Genomic DNA, 13,575 nt, shown 5'->3' with positions numbered 1-13,575 from the left:
TAAACTTTTTAGTAATGAGTTTTATATTGAAGGGGAATTCGTTGGCCGTTGAAAATCAATAGTTTTGAACATTTACAATGCGCAGGGGGGTCCGCCGATGCGTCAAAATGGAAATGTTTTCAGCTTTTTGATAATGAGTTTTATATTGAAGGAGAAATTGTTGGCCGTTGAAAATCAATAGTTTTGTACATAGGGTTCGTCGCGGTTGCGGTAATTACCACAACCGCGCGGTATTTACCGCACCCGCACGGCAAAATCTGCGGTGAGGTTTAGCACCTTTTTCCCGCAGAGGCGGTGCGGGAAAGAGCTTTTACCGCAACCGCACCGCAAAAAAAATAATTGATAAAGTGATAATTTTGGTTATTCTAAATTGATAAACAGACTGCTATTACGAAAGAAAATCTAGCTGTGTCCGAAATATTTTGACGCTCTTATTTTTACGACATATTTTGGACACCAGTTATTTTATACTTCTAAGTAAAACTTCACAAACTAACCATTTCAAATACATAAAATGCAAGATCCAAATAGAGACAAAATTATTAGATAATTTAAAAACAATAAATTTTTACTCTTAAATCCAATTTAAAAGTGCATCACTTCTCCCGATTTCTGCTGGAAATCGTTGAATTATGAATCGTTTCCGATATCAATTTTTCAACTGTGAATTTTGATTAATTTAAAGAAATTAGAGATAAACTAATTATGCTGGGACTTAAACACAACCCAAAGAATATAATTATCTTCATAAAACCAAACGAATTTGGAGTAATTGACAGTAAAGGGTACAAATGTATGAAATCGTCCAAAATAAGGAGGGTTCCAAATTAGGTTACGATAGGCAATAAAGGATTGGTACTGTTTTGTACTTGTCCCATTTCTAGGTAAACATTCACGCATTTTACAGGACCCCAATTCAAAGATAAAACAAGTCGCTACTAGGTAGATACAGGAGCAAGTTTATATGGTTTTGGATTTTTTAATGACATGATATTGCTATTTTCTTAACCCGTGCGAAAACAAGCCAAAATCCTAACGTTAAAAGGTAAAATGTACTTCCCTTTACAATAAAAGTACAGTCGTGATTCACTGGTTGGTTACTTTTTAACTGGGCCATTGTCCAACTAAAAAGTATCTTAATGTCAATGTCCACAGGAAAATATAGCAAAATCATAAGAAAAACAAAATATGCAAGATATGATTGGTATGCCGAGATATGCATTTACTCTTGCATTGATGAGAATACTTTTCCTTTGGAAGGACAATATTAACAATGGGAGGTGGGAATATTTCTATGGATGTTGAAACAACGAGAACTGAACTATAGTCTCTTCAAATACACTGACTTTAAGTCAAGATATTTGCCCAAAACGTTACTGTGCCAGATTCCTTCAAGTTTAATTTTGGGTGGTTCAACAATTTTAACCCTCCGGCACTCGCGCCAATAGCTCCCCGAATGTGCTGAAAGAAGAGTTTCTGAAAGTGTTGTATCAAGTACAATGGCTCGAGTGCCGGAGGGTTAAGAAACGGTACTGGCTACGTAAAGTGAAGCTGTGTAGGGAAAAATTATCCTGTGATGCCACACCATTTGACCCAATGCGTTGAACAAAGATGGCAGACGCTTCATATGGTTATTGTGATAATAGAAACATAGCAAAAATAGGCTCATTACTCTACCACGATTTATTTTTTTTAACTTTAACTTTTTTATTACTGTCTGAATGTAATTTTTTGTTTTGCTTTGAATATATCACGCTTCAAATACAGAACAACCGTGATATAATCGAAACATTACTGTACTGTGTTGATGCCCGAACCAAGATCTCTAAAAAAAATTACCTAGTAATTTAAACTAGGTGTGATGCTTCAAAATGTTTGCTACAATTCTCAACAAACATATGAATACGGCGTGAAAGCCAACGTTCAAATTGCTTTTTGTATGGAAATTCCAGACAAGCCGTTACTTGCTGAACAGAGATCACAGTAGAAAACTTTTCTCTTTTGTTTACTACCACATCTGTGATTGACGAGTAACTATTTGTCCGGAATTTCCACTGAAAATAAATTTTGACATTTGGCTTTGTACGCCCTAATCATAATAAAAACTCACAAAACATTAATATTTTTTCGTTCTCTACAACTTTATTCGTCAACAAATCGAGAACATTCTTCCTACCGATGTACAACATACAACCGGGACCCGCGAATAGCATAAATATCCAACGTTGTGGTGTTCATAAACAAATTTGAACATCCATCTCGAAAAAAAACCACCTGAAAGTAAAATCGGAAGAAATCCTAGCTATCCGCGAGGGCCATCCCGGCATAGAATCAATTCCGCACCGGTTGGAAAACCAATCTATCCGCTTTGATTCTCTCAGACGCGCCTCTGTTCAAGCCGTTCAAGCAAAAGTGATTGACGAAATATTTCGGTCTAGTGCGGATAGACCTTAGACCTTTAAAATGAAATTCGAAATGACTTCTTCCAGCCTTGGTGGTGGGAAACAAAACTGCTGTGTGGCGGCATTCACGCACACCAAAGAGATTACATTCATTGAACGACATTCATACGTACACCAACCATGAAATTCGTCTATGACTTTCCTGCTCGGGCAGCAGCGTGAAAGTTTGTAAGTTTGTAAGTGACGTTCATAAAAAAGTCACGTTTCCAGCCCTGGACATGACACACATTATGATTGTATTCTTAATATTCTTGAACGTGTTTTGAATATCCTAGAAATGGTAGGGTAGCAGATGGTTTAAATCTTGATTCTACGAAACACAATATCGATTGCATTGATTTTAACCAACTTTGTTTTTTATATCTTTACAGTGGTATATACAGGCGACATGTGCCACCCAAGGACACGGTTTATATGAGGGTTTAGACTGGCTATCCAATGAGCTCGCCAAAAAATGATGAGACGGTTACTGTCAAACAATGTGCGCTGAGCGTTTTGTTTCGCCACGAATCGGTATTAGTTGTTTGAATTTTTTCACATCTAAATCTAAAGAACACATTTATATTCATTGATAAACCTAGAATGAGATAGGATTAATAAAACAACCGATACAACCGTATTCATGTAGGATAAACTATTATGTTTAATATTTTCCCGAGTAACAAATTGCAGTACAGTTGAAGCGTGATTATATTTTTTTTGCGAACGAGCTAAGGAAACAGAAATTAGATGTTTATCCTTTCCAAATTACACAGTTGAAAAAAGACGTAATAAATAATTGGTATGTATATGATGAACGCAGGCAATCAAATACCACTACATTTATTATTTGTAAGTTTCAAGAATATATTTTGCTGTAAAAAAAATCAAAATATTTTTTTGTTTTATTTGCCATTTAGATGAATTCCTTGAATGTATTCTTTTCTAGAAATGATTGCAGTTAGGCTGTGGTGGAGAGGACCGCTTCTCCCTATGAACTTTAAGATTTAAAAATCGCCCAAATCGTTCGGTGGACCAACGTTAGACGAGGCACAGTGGCGGGTCTTCGAATAAAAGTCGGACAAAACCAAAAATGTTGCTCAATCCGGCTGAATAAATTTTAGGATGCTGAGATCATTTTTAATGTCAAAAGTTATAGAAGATGAGATAAATTTTTCCATACAGTGCTCTCGAACCTTTCTTATTAGCATAATACCATTTTTATGATAATCATTTTTTACTGATTCGATATAACTAAAACTAGATATAACAACATAATAATTGGATAAAACTACTTTCAATATCTACAAAGTGTTTGTTTACGTTTTATTCAGTTGATAATTTGCTCTAATCACCATGCTCCTCCATGTCAGCAAACATTTAAAAATGTCGATTTTAACCCCTCCGGGCAAAAAGGGGCAAAACGAAACCATGACATTCGAAAAGTAGAGACGATTTCCCATAGAATGTATAATAAATGACCGTTCCGAAATGTTTCACCTAATTGTACAGAGGCTCTATTCTCACCGTCATCTCGGGCCCTATTCTCACAGTCACGTCACTCACGTCACTTGAGTCACCGTCGCGTCACTTGCCAGTCACGTCACTCACGGAGAGGTATTCCGAGAGTCACTTTGGGTGAGGTGACATTTTTGTGACAAACGTCACCAAAGTGACTGTGAGAATCGCAATTTTCTGAGTCACGTCACGGAAGAAAATAAATTCATAAAATTTGTTTACGTTTGCGTTCGCAATCCAACTAGCTACGATACGTCCAATAGTAGGTGTTTCAAGGTTTGCTAAACATTAACCATTTTTACATCTTCTGTGCCAAACCGCTAGATCAACGTTGGCTAGATCCTCATATGCCATTGTAAAACATTCAAATGTGTCAATCAGTCAACTATTATCAACATTCAACCGATACAACAGCAGTGACAAAAACAAAAGCAACTTAAAATCCAGCAACATCCAATAACCTTAATTATATCCCAGAATCCACAAACCAACAACATTACAGCCACGACGGTTGCTCGGATCCTGCAGCGGCGGATGGTGCAGCATCAGCAACAGCAACATGTGTGAAATCTAAAACAGTTTACAACGAGCTCAGCCAACACTTCCGATATGTTGAATCAAAACAGAATATTTTTTGAATGGTGGATTTCCAGGGAGTAAATCGCTTTGCAAAACGTGCCTAAAATAGATAAGTTTGCAATTCTCTGCAGTGAGTGCCTTCCTGGTTTATTGATATCGGAGTGAGACAAAAGCGCAAGCTGTAGTTCCCATCAGTGCCTTACATAAAAATATCTCTACCTCGACACCGGTCCCAACAGTAGTAACGGCATCAAGCATCCACTATTCAAGCGCTTATCAACATTTCACAGAAAGATCAGCAGCACCACCTGCAAAAATAACAGCAGCCCAGATGAAAAACTATCATCCGACCGCTCGACAAGCAATGGCCTCGACCAGGAATCGAACCCAACCCAATGATCCGACAAACTACCACAACCAGTGTAAACAGCCCAAGGGTCATACGCAGATGGCCAACAGCAGAAGCAGCATACACAGCAACAACACCTTCACAAACAGCAGCAACGGCACACGATACAGTTCCAGACAGCGGGACCAACGCAAATAGAAGAAACCACTACTCGGCCGGTGCAGCAGTCGCAGTACGGTGAGTAATTTTTGGATAGTTCCTTCAATCTCGAAGCGACCAGTACCGTTTCTCCCACTTCCTTGAAGAAGAAAAAATCGGGTTCGCAAAATTCACAGCTTGTTTAGGGATAATTCCCAACGTGTATTGGGATTTCTGTAGTAACGTCACAAACTAATGTTCAATATCGATCAACCTACTCCATATCCGTACTGATTTCGAATTTTCTTCTTTTCCAGGCAGACGACATGCAGGTGTTGATGTTAGTACGATTCCGAAAGTGCAGTGAGCTCTATCCAATCCTATCAGCAGCACGAAATGATACCGAGCAAGACCGATGAGGACAAGGACCTGGTGAACCAACGACAACCCTGCAGAATTCAATAATTATTTAATAATTAGCATAGGGCAATAAGCACGATACCAAGCAGGTAGAACATTGGGAGACTAGACCAGGCTTTCGTAAATCTCCAAAAGTGTTTTCAATCCTCCAAAACTGGTTGAAATGTAATGTGCAAAAATATTGTGCTTATTGGTGATTTTTTGCAGAATTTTTAATTTACTTTTTTAAAAGTTATAAAAAAATTTCTGTGATCGTTTTTTCCCCGCAGTGGGGAGACTTTACCAAGAGAATTTTGAACATAAAACATGCTGTAATCATGTTTTTCCATATTGTCGAGGTCATTTAATGCATTTCCTTTTTGGGATTAACAGTACATTGTTTACACATCTTGAAAAAACTACTAGCTTTGTTGACTAGTACTATAAAGATAAAGAATGGCGTTTAAGGTGGGATTTTTTGTGACGCGATGCACAATGGGTACTACAGAATAGTCAATATCAGAAATTTTGCATTTCTTCAGCTTATTGCTACTTGGTCAAGTCTTCCCATAAAATCTTTGTCAAGACCCCCCAAATTTGTTTTTAATTACTCTAGTAGATATGTCCATACAAGGTTTAATAAAATATTATATGATTTAACGCAAATTCATGAATTACGAAATATTTTCTACGAGGAAAGGATTTTTTACTCCAAACTTTTAATATGACCTGATGGGATCGAAACAAGTATAAAAATATTTAAAAAAAAAGAACCAAATAGAACACGTTATTGATAATCGTGAAATCTCGCGCTTGGTCAAGTCTCCCAATGTTTCATTGCTTGGCCGTCTACCTGCTTACTATCGTGCTTTCTGCCCTATGCTAGTTGTTGAATAAGTGCTGAGTTCTGTAGGGTTGTTGTTGGTTCGCCGGGTCCTAATTATCCTTAAACAAGCTGTGAATTTTGCGAACCCGATTTTTTCTTCTTCAAGGAAGTGGGAGACAAGGTACTGGTCGCTTCGAGATTGAAGGAACTAACCAAAAACTACTCACCGTACTGCGACTGCTGCACCGGTCGGGGAGTGGTTCCTTCTACTTGCGTTGGTCCCGCTGTCTGGAACTGTATCGTGTGCTGTTGCTGCTGTTTGTGGAGGCAGTGTTGCTGAACTCGTAAAAATAACTCTTGTATTTCTCATTCGCGTGTTCTCATTGCGCCCAACACTCGTATCCGAGTGTACTCCATGCATGCCTTTCTTTCGTTCACTCCCCAGCCGGGTAGAATTTCTGCGAGTGCCAGTCGGCCAAAAGCGACTCAAATTGCACATATTGATACCCACTCTTTCGTTCACACCCACCCACTGGCGCTCACTCCTACTGCTGCTACCACTCGTCCGTGCTCCCACTCGCCCATGCTCCCACTCGTCTGTACTCCCACTCGTAGCCACTCGCGCTCTTTAACCCACTCGTATCCTCTCGCACTCTTAAACGCGTTCGCCTTCACTCGCACTCTTGCAGTCGCTAGCGCTCTCGCTCCCACTCGCATTTCGTTCTTCGTTGGTAGACCAAGAATGTAGGAAAATGAATTTATTCGGATATTTTATGTACAAAGTCTAAGCCGCGGCTGTTTGACGATCGATTTGCACAATACGTCTGGCTTTCGTCACCGGTACAGCACGTCATGGGAACGTCAAAATATGCGGTTAAATGGAGGTATTCACACACAACATCAACAGCACGGAATGCTTTGACGTACGGGAAGTGTGAACGAGAGACGCATTCAACTTATCTTGGTGGAACGACGACGTGGCGTTGACGGACATTTACGTTGATGGAAGCTAATGTATCGTCTGCATTGAGGTTGATATGACGCTGGTATAACGGAAAAGAAAAATAAACGCACCCGAATGAAATGCAGTTGCGTTAAAACGTAAATTTAAAAAAAATTGCAATATCGCTTGGATTCACATTTATAAATATGTGGAACCTTAACATGTCAAATATATATAATTCCCCTCAATGCTGCACATATGCACTTCTTAAAATAATTAGTTTTTGGTCAAATATACTTATATTGAAGTTTGAGATTTTTTGTGGGATAATGAAATGACAGGAACAGTTTTTATTGTCAAATATGTCACTGAAAAAATATATGCATAAATCGCTCAGATAATTTTCGTAAAATATCGAATTAAATAGTTACTACAAGAGTTAGTCCCATAAAGATAGGAAATCCCAAATAATACCGTACAAATATGCGATGATGGGTAGTATACATCTATGACCATTCCTGGTACATTTGGCATTAAATGAATCGGATATTCGGATTAAATACATGGTTTCGAGATAAACGTATTTAATGCGGTTCACTACAAAAATTCAAACCCATTAACAAACATTGGCTTCTATAGAAGATGTATGTAGGAGATCGACTACCGTCATAAAGTGAATTTCTAAACATAAGGACTTAATTTATTGAATATTTCGTGACCAATTCCAATATACGCTGTCCTTGTCCTCCAAATTACGACGGAATCAGAGCGAATCTATCAGCTGTAAGAAAAGTGCTCTATGCGTTATATATTCTAAAACATTCGTTCACAGTCCCAAATTGATACAACCAGCGGACTATATTAGAAGAAATCTCTAGTGAATGATTTTGCGCACTTTCCACTAACCTGAACTCTGCACTTTAAAAGTGTGAGTAATCAAGCTGCTACTGAAAACTGCGAGCTGTCAAAACACATGTATTTGAAGTTATAGAGATGGTACTCTCATAGACAGGCCAGTCGAACTAACCAGTCTATGAGATAATTTTTTTAGTAGAATGTTAAGTGCGTAATACGGTTCGAATCAAGTTTTTGTGCCAAAAGCAATACTTGCATTGAAATAGTAATTTTTACTTGCTCGTCAACTCCTCACGCTGGCTTTTCCCAGATAACGAATTAACTGGTTTATTTTGCCGGTTGGTATTTTCCCGAATGGGTTGTTTTGCCGAATTAAGTATAAAAAGTTATTTTCAATGGCAATTAAATAGTATAAAGGATGATTCAATATTTAAATTTGACAAAAAGCATGGATGTGGGATGATAAATTATAGAATTAATAGTCAAAATGTAAAGAATAGTTAAGGTAATTATTAAAATCAAACTTTAAATGAAAATAGTTTCTCTTTGAGCGTTTTGGTTGAATGCTGACAATGAAAATTTTGAAAATGCTGAATTTAAATGAAAATTAAAATGCCTAAAGAAATGAAATATCTCTGAATTAATTCCTACTATCGTGATTCACTTGCTTTTCTTATTCATACACATAATCTTAGGTTTAGATCATTTCAACAAGTATATACCAAAGTTTTATAAATCTGTACTAATTGAGATTTGAACATGACTGAACAACATTGTTTTCGGTAATACTGATTCTTCTTGACGAAAAAACAGTTTGCACAATACTGTTCAAATAATTACTCACGATAATTTGCTATATATTAGTGGGACGGAACTTTATTCCATTTACCATCTTAGTAAAATTGGTAGTAGCAGATTAGTTTTTTTTACTTTTTTCAATAAATTATATTAAATTCGTGTTTCCAATTTTCATTGTTCAAAAAAGAAACTATCCTTAAGAAGCTTTAGATTTTATTGCTGGATATCACATACATGCTTCCCTTCTGCCCAGAAGTGCGTAATATACGCCCTTTACTTTTGCTCAGAAGTGTATAATCGGTACAAAAATGCAAACCCATTAGCCAGCATGGATTTTTATAGAATATGTGGTATTATTTCCTTAACCCTCCGGAAGTCGCACTTATGGCCCACTGAACGAGCAGCCGCTGTTGCTCTAAGACGATTTCGCTAGATTTTCAGAGCAGTGTGCACTCAGTGCACTAGCGCCTACCCATGGTTGCCTGGTGTAGTGGGTAAAAAAACATTAATGTTTTTTATTCGTTTAATTGTTAGTATTAAACCTCTAGAAAAGCCCAGTGCAATCTCGGTGACCACACTGATCTTTTTTGTTCTAAACAACCATGCGTTTCAACGATTTCAGCCTATCGGCAACTTTATTAGCATCTTTCTCGAAACCGCATTTTTCAAATTGCCGATAATTCAAAAACCAATCAACGAATTGATCTGATTTTTTATGAGAATGCATAACATGTGTAGTCGATGAACTAAGGGAAAATGGAATACAAAAATCTTCCTCGTTATTTTGAAGAAAAGTGAACGAATTTTATTTTTCGGTTTTTCTTATGCCATTTTCCGAAATTCCAACTGTTGTATTTTTTTTTTGGTTCATCGAGTAACTACAAGTCTATGTTTAAAAAATCTTATTGAATTTCCTATTTCATACAATTGTACCAAGAGTTATGTCCTCCGCGGCATTCCTCGACATGGAAATGGTTGAACGTCTTCTCTTCGAACGCTCGTATGTGTGGCTTTGCCTGACTGAAAATTTTTCATTCATAATGAATGTATACATAAACCTTAACGAGAGGTCCATTGTCACCTTGCCATCTAAATCGTATAACAAAATTACTTTCAGTTTGAGCACTTTTTTTTCTGAAGAATAATATGAAAAACAATATATTTAATTTGTTCTTTAAATACGACCGGTATAAACCTGTATAGACAGATAACGTATGTATGCAATTATAATTTAATGCGAACGCGCGCACTGTTAGTTTAGTTAGTTTTTGCTTGCATTGTTCTAGGATTTCATCAGAATGCCGTACCTGATCCCTTCGCTCCTTAACGAGCGCTCCCAGTTGCTAAAAGAGTGTATACGAGCTGTTCTAATAAACATCTTCAGAGCTGTAAAGAGTGCTTAGCACACGAGAGTGGGTGGCATGCAGTGAAAACTCGCAGCCGAGGAGTCCCATCATGGGAACCCACTCGCCGTTAGAGCTAAAATCTAGCGAGCCGACAAGAGTGCGAGTGACACACGAGCCTATAGCGAAGGAAGATAGCTCACATGAATCAAGCATATTTGCCGCTCGTGCTGATCGTCACATATTTGCGAGTTCTTCGAAAACGTGTGTACAGCAGTAGGGAGCATACAGTGTGAGTCTCGCGCTCGCTGGCGAACGAGGAGGGTGTGTTGGCTTCTCGCTCTTTTAGCAACACTGTGTGGAGGTGTTGTTGCTGTGTATGCTGCTTCTGCTGTTGGCCATCTGCGTATGACCCTGATTGTCTTGGGCTGTTTACACTGGTTGTGGTTGTTTGTCGGATCATTGGGTTGAGTTCGATTCCTGGACGAGGCCATTGTTTGTCGAGTGGTCGGATGATGGTTTGTCATCTGGGAGGTCTTATTTGCTGCTGTTGTTGTCGCCGGTGGTGCTGCTGATTTTGCTGTGAAGTGCTGATGTTGAGCGCTTGAGTGGTGGATGCTTGATGCCGTTGCCACTGTTGGGATCGGTGTCCGGGCATTTTTCGATGTGGGGAACTGGTGGGAGCTGCGGCTGGGACTTAACCGGGATGCGCTTTTATCTGGCTCCGATGTCAGTGAACCGGGAGGGCACTCACTGCAGAGAGTTGTAGGCTTGTCTATTTCGAGAACGTTTTGCGAGTTGATTTTCTCTCCGGAAATCCACCATTCAAGGAGTATTCTGTTTTGATTCAACATATTGGAGGTGTTGGCTGGGTTCGTTGTGGATTGCTTTAGCTTTCACGTCTGTTGCTGTTGCTGGTTTCATTTTCTGTGGCTGGATCTGAGCAACGTACGTGCCTATTCGGCGTCTATAATACACATATCCCTCCGTATAGTGGTCCCTTGATAAACTCGGAAATTAGTTTGGAACGCGATTTTTTTTACGTCGCCGGAAAGTGCAATTAGTTTATAATAGTGACTATTTTGACTCAACGAGAACATAATCGGCCCTATTCTGCGCGGCGAGTGAGGTGACTCGCGGCGAGTCACTTGAGTCGCGCGATTCTGACAGGCGAATGCAGTGAGAGAAGTCACTTCGGATGAACACCGATGAACTCTCACCTTATTCTTGCAGTCGCAACTGAGTGACTAAAGTCGATGCACCGTGACTTTTAGAGTCGATACCTGTAAGCCAAGTGACAGATGCGAGGTAGTACGAAAATTCAAATCGTTTGCAATCGTTTGCGTTTCCGGTAATTACGAAAACAAAATCCGGTCGGTTTTCTCGGTTGCGATAGTGCTTAAAGAAGGATGGAGACAAAACGGTGAGTTATTTAAACCATTATCCCTTTTATTACAATTTGAAACGAGTGTTGAATTCGTTCGCCAGAATTTTTTTTTATATTTTTAATCAAATTTCGCGTTTGTCGTAAATTAGATGAGGAAAATTGATGAAACATTTTCCATTCTTTTCAAGGTTGAAAGTTACGAACAGAAAACAGTTCGAGTGCTTAGTGAAGCATATGGAGAAGCAACCTGCAGTGGCTAAGGGTCAAAAATTTGCAGAGGCAGCTTGTTTTTCAAAGGCCAAGTATAATGAGGTGTGGAACCGCATAAGCAGGGAGCTAAACAGCCTCGGTCCACCGACTCGTTCAATGATGGAGTGGCAAAAGGTAAGCATGCATAAATATTTATTGTGTGATACTAATGGTAGTTTTTATTGCAGGTATGGACAGATTTTAAGCTTAAAACGAAACGCAAACTGTCCCACAACCGCATTGAATCGCGAGCCACAGGAGGAGGAAAAAATAAAATGATGCAGTTCTCATCTTGTGAGGAGTCGGTGATCGCTCTTTTGTCATTAGATACTGCTGTGAACACTACAGGTAATTATTACATAAAATTTCATTATAGTGCAATTTGAAGAGTGCTCAATTTTTTATAACAGGCAGCGTATATGGCCTTGAACCGATTGCGAGCACATCGACGTCTTTGGGAGGACCTACGGAACAGAGCACTGTATCACCTGAATCATCCGATGAAGAAAATCTTCCGGTAGTCAACGACCACGATCGAGAGTTTGCATCTCATCCGAATGAAAATGTGATGATTGAAGAGGAAATCGGCGAAGACATCCAGACGCAGGAAACAATAACGCAACGTCGCGAACATAGGACGGATAAGCGAGAAGGATTTTTGAAGGCGCAGACGGAATACTTAAAGGATATTAAAGACAATGTTAAGGATATAGCCAGATATTCCAGAAAATGTTATTATTTGGAGGAGAAGCGATTGAAGCTGGAAAAAGAAAGAAATTTAATGAAAGAAAAGCAGCACGCGGAGTACATCCAGTACAAAATGGCTGTGCTCGACTATAAAAAGAGGAAATTAGAGTTGATGGAACAAGCGAACATTTGAGGGAAACGCAAATATTAAATAAAAGAAAACGTATGATGAACTTAAAATGAAATAAAAAATATTGAAATAATTTATAAAAACACAAAATTTTGTTTTAAACTTGTGTAAGTTTGAGTCGTAGTGGTGTGTGATTGTATTATGTGTGCGTATACAATCGTGTGTGTGTGATGCATGTTGTGATGCATGTGTGCAAATGTGGATGCGTCTGCGTGTTGTGTCAATTCTCTATCTGTGTGTTGGAAGTATGGTTTTCGGGAGCAGTATATGTACGATCGGAAAAGTCATATTTCACACTCCGACACAGATCTAAAAACCTTGTATGCTGTTGATTGATTGATTATTGGTCCTTGGTCCTTGGTTTTTGATTAATGTTGAATTAATGAATTTACTCTACAAATTAGTTCAGACATTTTTCTTTAATTAACTAACCTAATATAAGTTCGGTTATTTGACGGAATACGCAATGACTTTTATATAATCGACATCATAATTGTTCTTCTAATATCATCGGCAGACATGTGACTTTCATCTTCCACTACAGGATCAACATGTTCGTCATTCTCAATGGGCTGCCAATCTTCACCATCTAGTGGCACATTAAATCGAAGCCTCAAATTATGTAATGCACAGCACACATTTACAATCTTTGCAGCCTTTTCCGGTTTGTAATGTAACTGTCGAGCACCTAAGCTACATCGAAATACATTTTTCAATACTCCGATTGCTCGTTCGATAGTCATTCTTGCTTTTGAATGTATTTCATTGAATTTAGTCTGATTTTCCGAACTTGGAGTTCTTGTAGTAGATCGAAAAGGGGTGATCAGATAGGGCTTCAACGGATATCCGGCGTCGCCTGTAATCGAAATTTTA

The 13,575-nt window shown here is 38.6% G+C and overlaps 3 protein-coding genes across 5 annotated transcripts in view; 2 read left to right on the top strand and 1 right to left on the bottom strand.

The window, feature by feature from the left end:
• The window catches only part of LOC131678012 (ADP-ribosylation factor 2), a 117,107-nt gene extending 113,773 nt beyond the window's left edge, over positions 1-3,334 (top strand). Inside the window, exon 3 of the mRNA XM_058958138.1 lies at positions 2,834-3,334. Coding sequence (XP_058814121.1) covers positions 2,834-2,920 — 87 coding nt within the window. The 3' untranslated portion in view covers positions 2,921-3,334. The remainder of the gene's footprint in view (positions 1-2,833) is intronic.
• An 8,264-nt stretch (positions 3,335-11,598) lies between these two features.
• LOC131696292 (uncharacterized) lies at positions 11,599-12,705 on the top strand. Its single transcript, XM_058984839.1, has 4 exons — positions 11,599-11,612; positions 11,765-11,960; positions 12,014-12,173; positions 12,236-12,705. Exons 1-4 carry the CDS (start codon positions 11,599-11,601, stop codon positions 12,703-12,705), a joined length of 840 nt encoding a protein of 279 aa, XP_058840822.1.
• A 349-nt stretch (positions 12,706-13,054) lies between these two features.
• Positions 13,055-13,575, bottom strand: part of LOC131678011 (putative nuclease HARBI1) — a 92,790-nt gene continuing 92,269 nt past the window's right edge. For all 3 annotated transcript variants that reach the window (XM_058958136.1, XM_058958137.1, XM_058958135.1), the window contains one exon: positions 13,055-13,558. In XM_058958136.1, the coding sequence (XP_058814119.1) occupies positions 13,176-13,558 (383 nt within the window). In that variant the 3' untranslated portion in view covers positions 13,055-13,175. The remainder of the gene's footprint in view (positions 13,559-13,575) is intronic.

The sequence above is a fragment of the Topomyia yanbarensis genome, chromosome 1 (genome assembly GCF_030247195.1).
Source record: "Topomyia yanbarensis strain Yona2022 chromosome 1, ASM3024719v1, whole genome shotgun sequence".
NCBI classification, from domain to species: domain Eukaryota; kingdom Metazoa; phylum Arthropoda; class Insecta; order Diptera; family Culicidae; genus Topomyia; species Topomyia yanbarensis.
Note: the sequence above shows the minus strand (reverse complement) of the source record. Positions and strands in the feature narration are given on the sequence as shown.

Bases quoted from the DNA above. Each gene is read 5' to 3' on its own strand.
- LOC131696292 (XM_058984839.1), top strand. The intron at 11,961-12,013 runs GTAAGCATGCAT...TTTTTATTGCAG, and splicing joins CAATGATGGAGTGGCAAAAG to GTATGGACAGATTTTAAGCT. The intron at 12,174-12,235 runs GTAATTATTACA...TTTTTATAACAG, and splicing joins TACTGCTGTGAACACTACAG to GCAGCGTATATGGCCTTGAA.